This window comes from Leuresthes tenuis, unplaced genomic scaffold (genome assembly GCF_036924035.1).
Source record: "Leuresthes tenuis unplaced genomic scaffold, fLeuTen1.0.hap1 SCAF_8, whole genome shotgun sequence".
Classification (NCBI taxonomy): Eukaryota; Metazoa; Chordata; class Actinopteri; order Atheriniformes; family Atherinopsidae; genus Leuresthes; species Leuresthes tenuis.
This window is the reverse complement of record NW_027325362.1, coordinates 9,792,132-9,811,714: the sequence shown is the minus strand read 5'-3', so window position 1 is coordinate 9,811,714 and position 19,583 is coordinate 9,792,132. Positions and strand designations below refer to the sequence as shown.

General features: G+C 42.7%; 1 protein-coding gene across 6 annotated transcripts; it reads right to left on the bottom strand.

The window, feature by feature from the left end:
• Window positions 1-2,132: 2,132 nt before the first annotated feature.
• Window positions 2,133-19,473, bottom strand: LOC140312896 (pleckstrin homology domain-containing family A member 1-like). Of its 6 annotated transcripts, XR_011917011.1 has the most exons (15): window positions 19,344-19,473; window positions 15,633-15,855; window positions 14,651-14,707; window positions 14,511-14,556; window positions 10,712-10,809; window positions 10,149-10,280; window positions 9,405-9,545; window positions 8,509-8,577; window positions 7,908-7,972; window positions 7,721-7,784; window positions 7,418-7,507; window positions 6,241-6,314; window positions 4,820-4,894; window positions 3,953-4,192; window positions 3,718-3,806 (listed from the first exon to the last, which is right to left on the bottom strand). XR_011917011.1 is itself a non-coding variant. In XM_072390776.1 (14 exons), the coding sequence occupies exons 2-14, from the start codon at window positions 15,771-15,773 to the stop codon at window positions 3,575-3,577; spliced, it is 1,284 nt and encodes a 427-aa protein (XP_072246877.1). In that variant the 5' UTR covers window positions 15,774-15,855; window positions 19,344-19,473; the 3' UTR covers window positions 3,486-3,574. The 6 variants fall into 6 exon arrangements, 3 of the variants coding, with proteins under 3 accessions (XP_072246878.1, XP_072246877.1, XP_072246879.1); XM_072390776.1 differs by lacking the exon at window positions 3,953-4,192 and having other exon boundaries at window positions 3,486-3,806; XR_011917012.1 differs by lacking the exon at window positions 4,820-4,894 and having other exon boundaries at window positions 19,344-19,472.
• Between the last annotated feature and the right edge of the window lie 110 nt (window positions 19,474-19,583).

The following is a 19,583-nucleotide window of genomic DNA, read 5'->3' as shown; positions in this document are numbered from 1 at the left end:
CAGATTTATTTTTTTTGTAACAGGAGGAATGTGAAGAGACATTATTTATCCTTTTACTACGATCTTATTTGAGTGTTGTGCAGCACATGTCTGAATAACTTGGCAGTCTGAAGAGACATCAATAACAATCTGTGCCACATCCTTAAATCAGTCTCTGTCAAACAATATCGACTATAAATTAACCCTAAACTTTGATTTAGCCTTCCTTTATTTCTCAGTATTTGGATGCAGTGACACACATTTCGAGCACAAACATAACTGCCGGGAAACAACAGGCCTCTGTTGGATTCAGTCTGTGCTGAGCTCCATGAGTAATAAACTCTACAGCAGTAAATCGGTGTCATAAAACGGCTCAACACAACGAGATTGATTGTGGGCACAGGGTTGTTTGAATGACTCCTGGAGGAGGAATGGCAGAGAGGGACTTGAGGGACAAGACAACCTGTGGTGTGCCAGAGGTCAGGGTAACACAAGATTCTGTATCTAAAAGGCAATTAGACAGGGGCATAAAGGGATGGGGTGCTGGGGGCAGCACAGAAAGCAGAGTGTATACAATGTTGAATATGACCCAGAATTTTTTTTTACCTAAATGAAAGGGTATTTATTTGAAGGGAAAAACAAGTTACGTCTATATATTCAATAAATGACATCACACATTGTTGGCTGATGTAAAAATGAATGAAGCTCACAGCACCAGTAAGACATTACGAGTATCAACAACGTCTCTTTTTGTAGGACTACACTGGTGAGAATCGGTGGGAAAATCTGCAGATGAAAACAACCTCATGTGTAAGGAACACCCATTCTCAAACCGAGGGCAGCAACGCAGCCGAGGATGGATGCCGCTGAGGTCTGTGTGATCTCGCCTCGGCTGTGAGCGAAGATCTTGAAGGGCCAAAGAGGGACTTCAGCTCAGTGTCTGAAACCACACTAAAGTCTAGCAGCCTCCAGTAATGTGCTGAGAGTGTGAGGACAAATCCACAGGCTCCTGCTCCGAGATCACATCCAGCTGTATATGCTGTTTTCCAACAGCTTCACACGGTCCTTATCAGCTCTGTAGTGTCCACAATGAGCTGAAGTCCGAAGCCCAGAATGTGCTTCTTAAAGAGGCTTTGAATACTCAGCGTTGCTTCATGATCTCACTGTAAATCCATCTGTGCACAGTTTCAGGCACAAAATGCATAGCGGTTGTTTGCATTATGTAGTGCGATGTAGAATGCAAATAATGGGAAACTACTCATTTAAAGCGAGATACTTGTGCTTCACTTTACCGATTTCTGGTTGTATGCCACAGGTCAGATGGGGAAATAGATCCTGTTTTACGTCTATTTGCTGTAGTTGTAGATTAAAATTTAACTCTCAGACACTGCGCAGGATTACAAATATAAGAAACATGTGAAAAACAAAGTTAAACATACTTCTACTTGAATTCATAAGTATTAAAACCTATTCGATGGTGTAAGATTTGCAGGGAGTTACTTTTGCGTTATTAATGCCTTTAAGCCCTTTTAATTACAGAATCTTTTCAGTACATTTGCTGTTAAACTGCTGCTTTTACTTAAGATGCACATACTTCTACAGCTATATTCGGTTGCTTTTTTTTTTTTTTAAACATTTGACACAGTGAATTTATTTAGATTGATGTGGTTTGGTCTTGTTGTGGTTCATTTTGTACTCAGAGAATTAGAAGTAAGTTCAGTTTTCACTGTATGTTCAAGCAATTGTTTCATGATGCATCCCATTTTCCCACTGGGACATAAAGCTCTGCGCCGTGCAGCTTTATTGCATTATTTGTTGTTTTTTTATTTTTTTTACTGATTTTTAAACATTTTCCTTCTCGTGCAATATATTTTGCCCAGCCAGAACTGCCATTTTGGAAAGTGAATCAGCCTTTCACTGTTGAATCCCAAACTACTGGTTTATGGAGCACAATGACATCTTAATGAAAGGGAATCTGAGTGGAAAAGATTTTGCTCACCACAAGAGGGCATAGGAGGATTTGATCAGTTAGTGCAGAGTCAAATCAAGCAATGAATGCTGCACAATTTCCTTCTTTACAGACACTGGAAACTTCTCGAGTTCCACCCCAGACTGGTCGTGTCGTTCCGACACAGATAAGCACAACTCTCACACATTTTCAGTGTTTATTTCTTTCAAGTCATCCACATAATAAATAGACAATTCAAACCAATTACACCAGACTGAAAAGGGACTGAAATAGGTAGACACTCTCAGACTGAAATAAGACAGGCACTTAAAACAGAAACAGATTAGTGTGTATTATTTAGCAGGCTTAAAATGGGACACTTTTAGATTACACCATGAGGCAGCTGCCAAGAATTGGACTGACGACACAAATTCAAAAGAACAGGAACAGGACAGGTCTAAAAGCATAAAAATAAACCTGTTTCTACTCTGCAAACTCACAACAACCAGAACATCTGTAGATAATAATAATTAAAAGAATAAACTAAAAGCCGAACGACCACCTGTAGAGTCTATAAATGTTCGCATGCAACGGGAGTGACTAATCATCGTGTCCATACTTCTGTGTCAGGACCAATCGGCGGCTGACCCTGCGTTCTCGTGTTTTTCTCAGAAACTACAAAATGCATAGAAGTACACCCCTTTACATTTGTCGCGTTTACTTAAAATGCTGCTGCCAATACATCGCGAGTCCACTAAACATCTCGCTGAAATGCCGTTGGCCAGGAGGCTGCTTCACGGTGAGAGGCGACGCACATGCTTTTACACCTCAAACATTTGCAGTCCCTCTTACTCAACAGCCAGAGGTGGCTTACCTGTAAAAGCTATTCCTGGTAGATTTACACGTAAAAGTTTACTCTGTGAACAAAAAGTTAATTGAGGACATAACTGATCTTAACCCCTTCCAAGAAATGAATAAAAACAAGTGGTAGCGTTACAAAAATGGAATAAATGCGGCAGCAAAACATTGAGTCTGTATATTTTCTTCTTGCGGTTTTATCCAGTGTTACAATAATGAGTGTATGAAAGGACCATACAGTCTAGTACTGGTTGATTATTCAGGTTTTAGCCCACATCCCTTTTTTTTTTTCCCCCCGGCACAAAGTGGCTTACAAAAATCACTGTGCCTGTATGCGTTAAAATACAGCTCTGCTGTTTAATTCTGAACAAGTTAAGTAAAATATGTAGTTTTGTTTTGACAACACCAACACTTAGTAAATAACTGTGCCATTCTAACTGCGACAGCAGGCAGGCAGAGGGGTGAGGGGGAAGTCTGGGTCGTCTTTGGCACATGAGTGCAGTTCAGAGGTGACCCAACTTGTTTCTCTTGCACTCAGATGGAGGAACTCCAAAGATGAGTTTGTGATCGAGCTTTGTTTAGAAAACTAAAGCCCAGATCACAGAGTTTCCTCTTTATCCGTCCAGGATAGAACATTTAAGTCCAGTTAAGTAGGTCACACCTCACTCACTGGTAGATCAGCATCATCTAAGTCCATGGGGGTTTCGGGCATGTGGGGCTCAAAGCTGCTCCGCCGTCGCCACGGCGACTCCTCCGAGTTAGTGATCGTGGTCACGGGAAGTTGGCAGGTCACTTTGCCAGGCGTGTCTCCTGCAGGGACAGGCGTGCTGGCGTGTGGCTGTGACTGGGGCGTGGCAGCAGGCTCATGAAGTGCTCGCTGTCCCACGCCAGGCTGCGAGCGTGCGCCGCACGTGACAGCAGCGCCCCACTCTGGGTAGCATGGTGGCATGGCAGATATGGGCGAGCGAGGGACGGGGGGACCCGCGGGGCTGCGGTAGAAAGTGGAGCGGCTGCTGTGGTCCTGCAACAAAGACAGCAGGAGGACACAGAGAGAGCGAGAATGAGGGAGACAAGCTGGCGTTAGCGGGAAAAGTCAAATCCTGATGGGTGTAGTTTATATGAGAAGGGGAGTTACAGTTAGGGGAGTTACAGACTTGAAATTAGCACCAGCATGTGGAGCCTCATGCAACTTGAAGGTTGTAGAAGCTGAAGAATGAAGCATTGCTAGAGAGTGGAGATGGTTGTAGTAGTAGTAGTAGAAGTAGTAGAGGTAGCAGGAATAGTGGTGTCAACAGGTTTTAGTTTTGGTAGTCACAACAGGTTGAAGTGGAAGTTCAGACAGAGCGCCTTTGGAAGCAGTGGTTGTTGCTCATTATTTCACAGCTTTTCATTTTCAGATTTCAGTCTCTGGAAAAAAAACAGAGGCAGAAGAAGAAAGAGAAACTCACAGTAGAGACAGTGACAGCAAAGGATGGGCAGCCACAGAGCAACAGGTGAAACCTGGGTTAGACAAACATGGCAGCTACAAAGCACCAGACACTGCTGGGCAGGCATCAGACACCACAAAGCTTCTATATTCTGAAACAGAGATTCTCCGACGAGATGCTGCAGTTGCACGGTGTCACTTTGCAGGGCTGTTTGAATTCTGATCACCTAAATAGTCATTTAAACCAGAAGATTTAGGAATATGACTCATATATGTTTAAAAACCTAAATATGAGCAACATGTACATTAAAAGATGCATTGCACATGTTAAATCCAAACGACCAAAAATCAAGCTCCAGTTACACTTAAAGAAACATAAGATAACAGATATCACCACATAATGCAGATGCTGTTCCATTAGCCCCTTGTACACCAAATAAGCTCTTGAAAACCCATCATTTTTGACTCTGGACGTGTGGATTCAGCACAAGTGAGCTCATTATAAAGCTGTGAGAGAGTTTAACATTTAGCACACAAAGATATCAGGTGTCAACACAGAAACAAGTATCTTATTGTCATGTATATGAGAAAGAGGAAAGAAAACATACAGGCAGCGAACAGGAGGGAAGAGGAGAGACAAGCAGGATGTCACACATCTAAGACAGGTACACAGCTGCAGCAGACTGCAGAGAGAAGAGGGCACGGAAGGGAGGAGAAACAAGGTGTGAAAGACAGCAAAAAAGACAAAGATAGGAACAGTAAAGTATTCGTTGCTAAGCTGGTTGGACAGATCATGCAGCCAGATTGCTTTGCGTTTGTGGATGGATTTGACATGTATGTTTCCATGTTTGCACTTAGACATCATCACTAATGGTGGAAACAGGTGGAAGGAACACACGTGAAGGGATTGCAAGCTGAGATTGGTCATATTCCAAATGTTCACAATGGTCTTGTATCTGGGCAAAAATCTAATTCCTTAAGCACTGTAAAGAGGTATGCTTGATTTGAGTCATCCTACCTGTGCAGGCAGCTAACGTGTGCGAGAGAAGCACACCGTCAGCTGTAAAATTCATGACTACGGCTGAGTGATGCTGGAAAAAAAAGCGGCAATGCAAAAAAAAAAAAAAGCGAGTGAAATATTTCTTCATAGAAGGAATCGCTCGAGAGCGATTTGGGTGCTTTTCAAGGGGAGTGCTTAACTTGTCTCACCATAACCCATCTTTATATCGTTGAAAATGTTTTTTCCCCCACTTCTTTTATTTTTTTGGTCGCAGAGACGAATCAGTTATTTTTGGTTGTGCGAGACACCTTGACCAGGCACCAGCGTTTGGTTGACATCATCCTTTCTGCGGCTGAAGTATTTCTAAACTAATTTAGCATTTCCTCTGGTAACCAAGTGTTCTTATGGTGTGGTGTGATGATTTTATTGTTGATACGCAGAGCTTCCATGTTGCACAGTAGAGACAAATGATCTACTTTATAAATGAATTTTTAAAAAAAAAACAACACAGATATTAAAAATCTAACTGTGTATCTAGATTACATCACATCTGACTGACTCCTTTTGTGGTAAATTAAGAGCATTTAATTTAGTCTATATTTGTATACTATTTGTAACTATGTATACAGACATCTCAATGCCAGTCTCAAAGGACATTTAGTGGAGTCCTTCTCCCGATGTGGATCTGTTCAGTAGCAAATTTGAATGCAACAGACCTGAACTTAACAGTTGAGCTTTATGTTTAGCAAAAGAAAAGCAAAAGAGGAAGGCAGGTAAATAAGAGAAGCAGCGAGGATGAGGGCGTGAAGGGAAGAGGGCCTGTTGGGTTATCAATGCCAGACTTGGGATGTGGTTGGTACTTAGCATAAAAAGGAAAAAAAAAACAAAAACAAACAGCATCAGATGTGAAGTCATATCTGATCTGCTCTCATAATGTCTAAACCGAAAGGGCCAGCCAGTGAGAGGAAAAAAAAGTACTGAAAAGGTGAACTTATAGTTTATAAGGGGGATTTAGACGAGCTGACATACGTGCTGCTGCACTCCCCGATTCGAGACGTATACCTCTGTATACAGGGGTTCGACAGCCGTCTGGCCTGCCGCATCTGCAACAACACAGTGCAAAGCAGGATTAGAGCAGATGGGCCGTTTTCCACCGGGACAATAGAAGGTGGAGAGGAAGTGGAAAATCTTTTTCAATTTAAAAAATAAAAAGAAAAAAAATCAAGAAAAGAAAGAGAAGGATAGAAAGTAACGGCATCAGAGAGGGAAAACAACCAAGAGAGTGAGAAGGACACAGGAGGCCACAGAGGGAGACGTAGAGACAGATGCTGTGCAGTGAATGATCCCAGTCTTTCCTCTGCAGCAAGGACTGTGGAAGCGGTTCACTTCCCTTCTCTCCTTCAAGGTTTAATTGCTTATTTTTTTCTGAATGTAGCCTGCTGACAGAAGTTATCAAGTTGCACAATTTATAGAATCTCATTTACTGCTGAGAGCTGAAGATCAATTGTCTCCAGCTGAAGATCTGAGGTACATGTTACTCTGCATCTGTCTGCCTCCCTCTTCTTTACGGACATCTGTCGATTGCCTAATATACATAAAAGTCCAAAAACGTGGAGTAAGAAAATCTGTATTTTGTTGGTGGGTGGTGATGTGGAGAGATGAGGAAGATAGGTTGTTCTGAGTTCAAGGCCTATACTGTGAAATCTGCCTATTAAATGACATGATATCAGTGTTTTTCAAGCAGCAAATGATGCTTCTTTTCACATTTCTCTGTTCCAGTCCACTGATCAGGAGTTAGTGGTGTGCTCTCCACAGAGCACAATTTAGAGCCCAAGCTCTCTTGTTTTTTGGACTGTAGAACCCCTAACTAATATTACAGAAATACAGAAAGAAGATAGTGATAGGAAAATTCATCCAATTCCATTGTCTCTGATACTTTACATCTGACTGAGATGTCAAAAATGATTCCCCATAAAGCCGACTGAGCTCCTGGGAGAAGAAGAAACAGTAAATAATGAACAAATGACTTGAGTGAAAAACACAAATGAGTCTTATGCATCGTCATAACTCTTCCCACCACTAGATGTCACTCCACATATCCCAGGTTCTGCTTGTGCTAGAACAAAAAAAAGGTCTTATAGTCTAAGAAATAGCTAAAGTAAAAGTTAAATCTACTTGGTACCGTACTGTCGTGCAAGATACATACTGTGGCAGCTGACCTCCCGGGCCCCCGCTGAGCCACAATGGCCCCTGAAACAGCCTTGATCCAGCTGTGCATGTCCTCTGGACTGTCCGCCTAGTGGAGGCAGGGAAAAAAAACAACAAAAAAAAAAACAGAAAATGACAGCAGGAACAGAGTGTGGAAAATGAAACAATGAGAAGGCGAATGATGGGAGGGGAAACCTGCAGATAGTAAAGAAAAGAAATCGTGACACGTAGCAACATCTGGCAGAGCTCTGTGGAAGAGCTTTGGGAATAAGCTTCGTTCCTTTCATGACAGAAAACGTACCTGGATATAAAATGTTCTTGATGTGGTGACGACTTCAAACAGATTATCTCTCATCATAATGTCACTGCAAGAAGGCAGAAAACAAGTTGAATCATATTTATCTTATCTATAGCCAATCTAAATCTATCCTCATCAAACACAAAGACATTTTTTGTACAATGGGAAAATGTCCGGACATGTTAAATACCTCTGTTTGCACTCCTGGACTTTGTGAACTTCCTTTAGTGGGATCATTCTCAGGGGCTCCTTCTCCTGAAGGCAAGAAAACACAGCTCATAACAGAGGGTAAACATTATTATTTGTAGGTATGTCATTCATTTTCAAGGACACTTTCTACAATGAGTCGGAGTTTGTTTTCTGTTTCACATAAAGAGGAAAAACACTCCTGGAAGTAGCGGACTTCCAACCCTGACTGCTGTAACTTTTCTTGACCCGGCAGACAGAGTGTGTGTCCTTGGGGCCTGTTGATAGCCAAATACACAGATAAAATGGTCAAATAGGGGCAGACCCTGACAAGGACAGCGTATGGGATGTGCAGTGTTGTCCTGAGGACAGCGTGTACGTGTGTGTGTGTGTGTGTGTGTGTGTGTGTGTGTGTGTGTGACGGCGGGAGTAGGGCATGAGGGGACATGTTAGGTGAAGGCAGTGAATTCCACAGACTGTGGATAAAACAAGCTGGAACTTGGGACTGTGAGAGCCATTGCTCTGCCTTACACAGCGGGATGGAAGGAAAATCACATGTATTATAAATAAAAATGTATTTGTGTGACTTATTTAAGTTTAATTACCAAATCGGACTTGAAGTAACTCATTGAATTTTCCTCCAGAAGGAAATATCGCCGCTTCCAGTTCCTCATCTGTGGAGAAAAAGGAAACTATATGAAGACCTTTTGTGCAGTTTCCAGGAATAATAAGAATGATCACAGCTGCCACTTTGCTCAATGATCGAGATATTCATATATTTTAAAGTTTCTATATATCATATTCAAATCTCACCTTTAACAGAGAGGTAAACCCATTAATCTTGGAGACATTCAAAGCATACAATTGTGCACACTGGGCAGGTCACATTTTCTTCTTTCTTACCGACAAATTTAAACAAGTCAAAAGACTTGACAGCGCAGCTCATTTTTTCAACTTTGTTCGCTTTACGCTGTAACTTTAGATCGATTATAATAATGTTGCATAGTCAATCTTGGAGTGTATTGCTCAGAAAGAAGCCCTTTTCTAACACCTTGAATAAGTAATGAAATCAGCTAAGCCAGCCCGAAAACAAAAGCCCGTTTCACACATTGGTTGCGCCTTATAAGCACCAAAAAGCAGACATCCTCGTTAAACCACCGCTGTCCCTCCCTGTAACACGCACATACCAAACAAAGAAGGATCTGCCCCGCATTGCCGTGTCCTTGCACACATCAAGCCGGTGTCGCAGAATCAGCCGAGTAACGACAGCACCACAAATTAAGAGTGCCGTGTTCCACAACTTAATGTGTGGAAGCACACACAAGGCGGGCCCGTTTCGCCTCATTTGCTACCTTCCCTGCTGGCTCAGAGGCGTATCAGCAGCGGACTGACTGCAACCCCCCCGTTCCGCCTCTGTACTTTCACACATAACACGATGCTCATCAGTCCTGGCTTGAAAAGGTACATGTGAAAGAGACTTAAGACAGTGGAAGACTCTCACCACGGCTCCCTGCTTGACGCAGTAGCCTGACTTGATGACAGAGTGCTCCTGAGCCGGCCTGCCAAGAAAGTATGGCAGCTGGCTGTGGGAACGCTGCATGGCCTCCCGCTCCACCCTCTCTGCACCATCACCACCTTCATGCTGGATGGTGAAGAAAATATTGGAATTAAAAGTCTATTTTGACACTAACAAAATTAAGCAACCACAATCCATTCCAAATTGAACTAGAAGAAAAAGGTCAAGTAATTTTGGAAAATATGCCTACTGCCATGAAAAGATAGATTTACCCCGTGCACATTTGTGATATTGTTTAAAAATTAATTTCCTTGTGGAATCACTATTCAGTATCAATAACCCAGTATGTGGCCTGGCAACACTTTTTTCCCCAGAATTCTTCATGGTAATTTGGATTTTGTCATATTCTGGAAAAAGCGGGGATTTATACTAATTTCGCATTCAGTGAAAAGTTTTGAATTTCTGCAAAACTAATGCTGACTAGAGGCCCTGCGCAGTCCAGTGGAGGCGATTTTTTCTGGAGGGGCGTGGCTTCTGCGGTGCTCTGCTTAACCATTTCATAGAAACTGTGAAGCCAGACTCCTCATTTCATATCCATATGAGGTATGTTGCTGCTTGTGTTTCCCCTGAGAGGAACTTCAGATAACACATTTTCAAACCTGTTACAGATTTCTAAGTGTACTAATGTGCACGCACATAAGTACAGTGTGTGGCTCAGTGCGTGTCTACCTGTGTCTGGGTAACAATGGGCACTCCGCCAATTATTTCGGTCCTATAGGAGACTTGTTTTTTGGGCCCTACGACATCTGGTAAAGCCTTCTGGTTTTCTGAGTTCTGCTGGCCGTCAGACAACTTTGGCACCTTAGGAATAAAAAAGAAAAGAAAAAGCCCACACCTGATAAGTGGGAAGACACACAAACAATGTACAGGAAGGTGCTTTGTGGTGGTCAGCTGCAGGTCAAACAAAAACCAATTTTCTCCACAGTAGTATGTGAATTTGCATGTGCAGATGCTGCCGAGCCTGTAACATGTTTTATATCCATTTCCTATCTGCACAGCAAAGGCTTCATGGAGAACAATGGAAACAATCCTTTATCCTAGAACTCAGTATGACAATACAGCATCCTGTTAGTCATGCTCTGACTCACTTCTATCTAATTCCTTGACAGTCCTCTCATTCAGTTTAAACGGAGGCGGAAAAAAAAAGTTTTTCCAAGTCACAAAATATGAGTCAAAATGAAGTGCTTAGCACAGCTGATAAAGCGTGTGTCTTGTGTGTGTGTTTGACTCACAGTGATCTTGGTGGCTTTATTGAGAGCATCCACCCAGTCCACAAGGTCCTGCTGATCATTGGCCTGCAGGAAGAACTTCCTCATCCCAGCATTGATGACTAACGGGTCATAAAAACAGGAGTGGGAACAAGAGAAAGAGTGAAACCATATTCAGGCCTCTTCTGTCACAGCTTGACTGCATTTACTCCAACACATCATCTGAGTCGCTCTGTTTTATAATGTGACTCACATGAAAGTATGAACTAAAAGCACAAAGATGAGGTGCTTCAACTGGATTTTGGCCTTTCTTGTATACAAAATAGAATAAGTCTCAGAACACAGCGGCTGAATTGAATTCTTTCTGGAAATGAAACCCGACTGAGCTGAGGGATTCTACCCACACACTGCCAGCATGATGCCCCAGCCAGGCTCAGCTGCCATTACCTCCCCAGCTCAAATTATGATGGAGGAAAAAAAGAAAGGCTCACAGCTAGTAAAAGCCAAATATGCTCACAAGTTTTAACACCGCTATGAAAAAATCAGCAGAACACATTTTAAATCACACACAATTTTTTGGGTCAAATGCTGATTAGCTGTGGATCAGCATTTAGGAGCTGAGAGAACTCCTGTCTCTCATTCTCTCCACCGTAAATCCTTCAGCTCTGCTGTTCAAGCCGTCTTTGTATCTTCTGTTTCCTTTCAACACCATGGCAATAAATTACATTAAAGCTGGACTGGTATAGCTGTCGAGGGCGAGCTGTAAAAGGCAAAAGGCAAACTCTGTGGCACAATGAAGATCATTCATCCTAGTTATGCGTGTTTGGTACAGCTCTGAGACACATGCGAGAGCTCTTTACCCCTCCCCACCCCCACTTCCTGGTAAATAAATCTTTGTGAAAAGTTAAAACCGTTCAATTATCTTCAGCAGGTCATCTAAATGAGAACAAATGTGTCCACTGTACGTGGGAGAGGTTGATTGTTGGGAAAGTGCAGTGGTCTCTTGGGCACTGGAATGGCAAATTTGGGAGAGAGGCCATCAGATGTGACTCAGTCACACAGTACAAAACAATATGAGCTGCTGGGAAGTGCAGTCGAGCACCAAAGTTCATACAAATCCTCCTGATTCCTCCCATTACACAGAACTCACAATAAAAGAATCAGTAAAGGTGACGACCACGGGCTAACTTGAGTGAATACTTCCTTCTTGAGCTGCTACATGCAGGAAGAGGTCCAACGAAAGGATTCATAGATATCGGTGAAACATGTGGCGCACAAATGGTATTTTAAAAATAACCTCATGCATCTCAGAATCAGGTTCCGATTAGGATGCCGGCATCCTGTTGAAATCTCAACAAGGCAACTGGCGTACGCACAGCCAGACAATACGTACACACACAGAGCGACGGTGGTCAACTTCTTGTCACACACACTCACACACACACACGAGTATTTCCTGTGATTGAATTGGATGGAAAAGGAGGAGAGGGGCATGTAAACAATAACAGGGATGGATGTTTATTCCTAAATAAACTGGGTCTTATCTATGCACAATTTTACACGTCCATCTTGCCCACAAAGGATGTGAAGACGATGACGGATCCAGATACACTTTAAGTAAAGAAAGAAGTTTGTTAAAAGAAGGGAAGAATTTTAAGAAGCCAGAATCACCCAGTCAGGTTGTTTGTGTAACGTATGTAGTTACTATATTACTTCTAGCCCCAAAATATGTCATTAATGGTAACCAAAGAGGTTGATCCAACAATAAATTTCAGTATGAATTAGATTTGAACTCAAATAATGCAATTCAGATCGCAATTGAAATTGATCTCAAAAGGTGCAATCCGTACAACTATCAACAACTGATGAGTTTAGCATTTTCTTTTTCTCGCTGCAGTCTGAATTTCTGCATCATCTAAAACTTTTCTAAAGACCTGGCCATCCTTAAAAGGTGCAAAATATAACCTAAGGAAGCCACTGGGTGTCAAAAGAGAGAAGCAGAGTGGAAAACAACCTGAGCCAACAACTAAAGCAAAACCTAATTTGGAGCCTTTAAAAGGTTCTTGCAGAAACTCAATTATACTCCCATACTTTTCAGCCAAATGCACACATATATGTGTAGCTGCTGCGCATCATTACATAGGATGCGAAAGAATATCAATCTTTTCTCTGTCTCCTCACATTCATGATGTCACTGTCGTGCTATTTCTGCCCTCTCAGCCACTCACTGAACACACAGCAGCCGAGTCCATCGCGACAGCCAATAAGCTGCTCCTAAGTGGTGTTATGATCGTTACAGTCTGGGTTAAATATCTTCAGTCTCTGCTCCTGCAGCAGAGAGACGTCTGTCAATGATCTGCCACAGAAAGTCGCCTGATTGAAGTTGCTCAAAAGGTTGTTCGTTTTTTTCCGCTGCTGTTAAAGTGCTACGAAACGTTGCTAAATTCGAACAACAAGTTCTCAACAGCACACCAAACAGGCCTTCTTCCTGCGCATGGCAGTGTGCATTAAGTGGGCCGACAATTTTTTTTCTAAAGGTTCAAAACTTGTACAAATCTTTTTTTACACCAGTTTGTACATTTGGCAAAGCAGACTTCCCCTCGCACTTCTTCAAGCTCCCATACATTACTTATGTTGTCGTGGCAGCGTCTCAGAGTCTGCAGTCAAATTATTATGTAGCAGCAAAAAATTTAGCAGAGAAAATAACCAGTTATGACTTTAATGAAAGCGAGCCTTTGGACGCACTTTGAGTTTTATGCTCTGCAGTCTTTCAGTGGAGCAGGAACTGGATATGACTAATTTAATATGCTAGATAAGCTCAAAGAAAGTCAATCGCTTCAGGAGCACCACAAATTCCCAACCTTACATCATCCGCCTACACCCAAAGTCGAAAGAAATTAAGATTAGATGGCAATAACTAATCTTAAAAGCTAGCAATTCACCTGTAAAACGGCCTTTCTCCACAGAGGTCACGCTATGAAAAAAAAAGGCTGCATTATGCAGCTACTGCTCATCTCTGTTTGCTCACACTGACTAAACAGAGGTGGCATGGCACCGTATCACTTTCACACATGTTGATTGTGCTCTGTGGCAACAACCTCTACTGGTTCAGAGGCATTTCAACTTCGTGCCCTCATTCTGCCTCCATACCTTACCAAGAGAACAACAAGGCACAACAAAGGCTCAACAGACTTGCTTTGAATGAGCAGTATGAGAAGTGTTTTGACAAAGGCTTTCAAGATTAACTAGACAGGATATCTTTAATATTCACATTAGACGAGAAGATGTGACGGAAACTTTCCTGCATAGGCTCTGGATTTACTGAACTAAAAACAAAAGGAGATAGTCAAAGGATCGAGTTTCATCAAGTGAAAGTGCCACCATCACACCTGAGGTGCACAAGCAATCCCCAAAAAGGTTAAACCGAGTCAACCAAACCTCCATCATTAATTGCTGCTGTCTCCTGCCTCTTTGTGTGTTGCCTAAACACACAACGGTGAACAAGGCTGTCCAGTGAGGCGTGAAGGAAGTCTGTCGACAGTAGTGCATTTCCAAGTTTAAGGAGCAGACAAAGACAGTAAACAGTCCTCTCTTATGTTACATTAAGGGTACTCAGCTTAACTGAAATCTCATTAAGCGAAAAAGCACTGATGTTTGCCAAGCTTAAGTGAATTTATCTAACACCTTAGATGCTTGTTTAATATCATTAATCATATCAAGCCTGTTGCTCAAGATCTATCAGCCAAACTATGCCAGAAATGGAAACTATTTATTCAAATGTTAATAAACAAAAGCAAGATTAAAATATTCAGTGCTTACTTACCAAAACAGAACTCCGCTTTCGGGCGTAGTTTAGTGGCATCGCTGACCTTGAGATGAACAAACCCCACAACTGTTAGGCTCCCAGTTCGACTTAATACCACGACATGACTGTGTTCTAGCTGCAGCAGTGATTCTGCTTACCTTAGAGATGTAGGTGAGCTTGAGGGATCCAACACAGTCCGCACCAATAGGTAGGTTCTGTGGGAAAATGGCAAAAGGAAAACATGCATTCTACAGAAGGAAGCAACAGAGATATTGTTACAGTGGGAGACAGGATGCAATCTGATGAGGAGTGAAGAAAGGCTCGGCAAAGTAAGTCAATAATATCAAGAACAGTAGACTTTGGCTGAAATCCACGATAGATGATATCAGTGCCTTGCTGTGCTTCTGAAACTAGGATATCCAGATTTAACATCATTAAAATTTAACCTTTTTCATTCTATAAAAAGAGGGGGACTTACTCAATTATTTAAATTTTCTGCTACACTACATCATTTATGAATACTTCATGTAACGGCGCACTTACAAACACAGCATCTTAAAAACCAGCACGATGCACCAACTTAGAGGAGAGTTCCACTGACCAAAAAAAAACGGAGACACCAGGGGTCACAGAGCAGACACCGATCGCTGTGGTCAGTGCAAACACAGCGACCGCCTTCCCAGACTCATCCAGACGACAAAAAGACAAAAGGCTAATCTTGGGTTTAGATTTTAAAAAAATATGAGTTCCCTCTGACCCCATTTTAAATGATTTACAGCAATGTCTGCCAGCAGCTGAAACACAGACACTCCGTTTTGTCCTGAGATATTCCTGTGCTTCCCAGTTCTGTCAGCTAGAATTACATAATTACAAGTTCTGCCATCCTCGTGAGACTGCCTGGTTAGGGGAACGTTTAGAGTCTACTTAATTTTGTGTTCATAATGAATGGAGACAGCGTAGCTATAAGTGGCCTGCAGCTGCACCAAAGACGATCATCTTGACAGATAACAAACATACGTTAGCCTGCAAGTAGTTGCTTGTAGATAGTTCAATTTCCATCAAGTTTAAACATTGTCATATTCCTTACACTATATTCCAAAAATAAAGCTAAGTGCTAGGCTAACACAACGCTGTAATTACCTGTGGGTTGTCCATGAACCACACCAAGCTCCCCTGCTGTGTGTCCAGTATGAAGTAACGGCGCAGGAACTTGCCGCTGCTCTCATTCTCCTCAATGTCCAGAAAGCCACAGATGCGGTTCTGTCGATCCACATAAGGCATCTCGCCGCCGGGACATTCCCTGGCCTGCTGGGGCCGGGAGTGGAGAAAGAGGAGCGGGGGCAAGCGGAGCTGGGAAGAATTCCTTAAGGACACAGAGAAAAAGAGTGGAAAGAGAAACGTGTGAGGCGGGAGGGAGGGAACGAGGAATTTCAGTTGTCTTTGTGGTGAGCCTTGCTCCCTTCTCTCTCTCTCTCTCGCTCTGTATCTACTGTGTCTGTGGTCTCCCTGCCACCTGGAGCTCACCAGGCTACAGCCAGCGAGCAGATCATGTGACACAAACCACAACCCCGCCTTTATCCTTTTATATCAGCCGTGCCCACTCTCTCTCAGCCTTTTTTCCTGTTACACATACTCCACTCACTGTCACTCTCTCCTCTACCTCCTCCAAACCCACTTGCTACCCCCCCCCCCCTTTCCTTTGCAGTCATCTCCTTTTTCACTTTCTGAGCTTTCTCCTCCCAACTGCTCACTCATCTGATTTGGCAAGCCTCTGTCCAGCCCCTTCAATCCCCTCCCTCCATCTACAGCTGAGCACGTAAAAAAAATAAATAAATAAAATAAAAGACACCACTGAGCTCTGCCATGTTTGGCACAAAGACATCACACAAACACCCCGAGGACCTTTGCTTAAGAGAAGGTGTGATATTTACCTTGCTTACCTCAGACACATCCCTGAAACCTGCTGTCAGTAAAACAGTAAATGACTGGAAGTACCACTGTGTCGTCCTATGGGTGCAAATGCTCGCATCTCAACATCTCAATGTCAAAGCCTGTGTGGGTGGGCACAGAGTTACTGTGGGCATATTGTCGCATCAGCCTGTTTAAGCTGTTGTCTTTTTGGACGGAGCCTCAAATATGGCAGCGAGAGGAGTCTGTCGAAGGCGAAAGATAAAGACGTTCTTTCTCCACGACATTATGAGCGCTGCGTGGGTGGATGGGGGGCAAAGAAGGGACAAAAGGCCTGGTTGTTGCGCACAGACTCGGAGCCGTCAGCTTCTCAGTTAGCCCCTGAATCTACCCGAGTCATCCCATTTCACACACAGGCATGAGAAAGGAGCAGCACTCAAAGGCGACTATCTGAGCACTGCACAAACAAAGTGGAGCTGTGCTCAAGTTCAGCTGCAAGCACGCAGTTCTGTCACGAACAGACAAAATGATCAACAAGGTGAACAAAAAACAAACAGACAGAAACTATGATGCCTGGTTTTTACGTTCTTTATGCCTGCATCAGCAACACTGATAAACAAAACCCAACTGTTGAATTTTTCAAATTAATACATGGAAAAGACGTTTTCAAAGAACTGTGAACGAGATATGCATCCCATAGTTGATGTACATGCGTAGTAATGCAGTTCCAACGTCTTCAAAAAGAGAAAAAGAGGCCAGTTGACCTCTTTTTAAGCCATGATGATAACTGTAATTTAGGTCTTTGTGCAATAATTCAAAAGGCAATTTTGATAGCTCATATCACATCAAGAGTTTCCCAGGCAACAACATGGTAAAAGAAGATTTGACTGTTTTTTTTCAACCTGGTGGCTTTAAAGGCTTGTACTGCTGGAGCACAGATACAGTGTTTGCAGAGGCAGGAATGTATGTCTGAGTGCGTAAACACAGATCAACCACTAAATTAAAACCACCTGACATGGTAAGATGCGAACTCTACATGCCCTCGAATGTGTCCAGTTGCATCAGGCGCTGTGACGTGACAAGCAGATTCTTTTTTTTTTTTTTTTTAAGTACTGTAAGAATCAGAGGTTGGAGTCTGTTAAGAATCGATTAGTTTCGGACTGAGATCTGGAGAATTTGTATATTCCACTTTCAACCCTCTCTTGTGCTCCTCAAAACATTCCTGAATATTTCTTTTTGTTGCAGTGTGTAATGACACATTAAGCAAGTAACTGCTGAAAGAGGCTAAGTTAGGACACACACGCATGAGTGTGTGCGTATATAAAATTGTAAAAATGAGTTAATTAGATTACTGCAGGCCAACCAAATTCATATGCAACCAATTCCTGGTCAACACACCCAAGAAAAAGTGGACGTGACAGTAGCATAGAACATGAGAAACACTGATATTCGAGTCCCAACTTTATCCTTGTGTGAGTCCTTCACATTCAAACGATCCCTTCACAGGTCACATGATATTAGAATAACGTGATACGGCACATCAAACTGTCACAATGATGTGATTTGTTTATATATATATAAACAGGAAATCACATATGATAATAAACGTGGTGTCGATCTCAGGTTTTAACAAGGGCTGCATTTAACTTCTGAATTTATCTCCCACTGAAGCATAAATTCAGCTCTCACTGGCACACCTGTGCTTGTCCCGTTTCAACTCCTAATGCCTTTGCGATATTGATATTGCATATATCAGTACTTTGACAACCAGAACTTTTCCCTACATGGATGAAGACAGGATATGAGGCTCATTTGGTCCAACACAAATACTTTAAAACAGATTCCTGTCCAAACACTCATGCAGTTTGGGTTCTCAAAGCAAAGAAAAGCGTCTTGAGCGAATGTTGCTGTAAAAGGACAGAAGTAAGTGGGGCTATGACTGTGATCGATAACTTATTCATAGCTCCAACACCACCCCGTAGTAAACTCTACTCTTTGCCACAGGACTTTGTTTGCCATCATATGACAGCAAACTGGTCGTACAGGACAGGTAACATGCCAACAGTAAGAAGCGGGGGGAGTCAGTGGTTTGCTTTTACATTCTCAAACTAGTGGCTGCTTCATCAAAAGTCAGAGCAGCTGCAGAACAGAAGGCTTCAGCTGTGTTAAAGGCTCCATGTGCTCAGCATAGACCATCTATTAGGGATAAGCAAAGGTGTACATTTACTAAGATTACCAAAATGTAAATGCAGATGGAGATGAGATAATCTCCATGAAAGGCCTCAGACACAGGGGGTCAAACTGTTGGAGTGGCAGGTGATTCTAGCTCCGCTGAAAAGAGTTTCAGGCCATAATGGAGCAGATAAAACCAGCAGGTTTAACAGGCCTGCACAGTTACAGAGGAGCACTTTTATTTCCATAACGACACACAAGGAGGATGCTCACCATGTAAAGTAAAATACGTCCTGAGCTGCAAGCAACAGACGACAAATCGACAGGTCTCCCGAGCAGAAAAATAACATCCATACAGTTGAGGTTAGCTAACGTTAGACACTTCAAATTACCCCCAACACGTTGGCCACATTTGTGTTAGCAGCTCCCACAGCTGTGACTCTCTGGCCTCAAGTTAACTGGTAGTTCTGGTTCAGGTTAGCTTAGCACACCGCAGACATTCAAAGCAATTCACAAAACATCAAACATGATAGAAACACGCCACTTAAAGCTGGCATTATTGCAGTGCCGAAGTCGTGACAAGCAACTACTCACTGATATCTGACCGGGCCCGCAAATAAGTTTTGTCATCCACGTTAACCCAGCTAACACTGGCGACTGCTGCTAGCCAGCAACGTCAAAATGTGAAGAGGAAACTTGAACTGTATGAAACCAAAAAAAGTTTGCTTATTCGGTTTCGTAATTTTGTTAAACTCGAGACGGTTAACTTACCCAAGTCTTCCCTCCTGTAACTGCCTCAGTAAGCGGCCGCGGATTCAGTATTGTCGAGTCTGTCGTCTGTGCCTCAGCCCATCTCCGCAGATCCAGGACACAGCTCCAACTGTCCTACTGCTGAGTGCAGACCGCAGATCGTCTGAAGCGAAGAGGATCACTCCGAGGTTCAACTCTTACCTAGCTTGACTACTTAGAACAATGATCTCTTAACGGACGACACTAAAGTGGAGATGTTTG

Coding starts and splice junctions, on each gene's coding strand:
- LOC140312896 (XM_072390776.1), bottom strand. CDS start 15,773: ATGCCTTATGTGGATCGACAGAACCGCATCTGTGGCTTTCTGGACATT. Junction 8,578..9,404: donor GCGTCAAGCAGGGAGCCGTG/GTGAGAGTCTTC, acceptor TTTTCTCCACAG/ATGAGGAACTGGAAGCGGCG. Junction 7,508..7,720: donor CAAGAACATTTTATATCCAG/GTACGTTTTCTG, acceptor TGCCTCCACTAG/GCGGACAGTCCAGAGGACAT.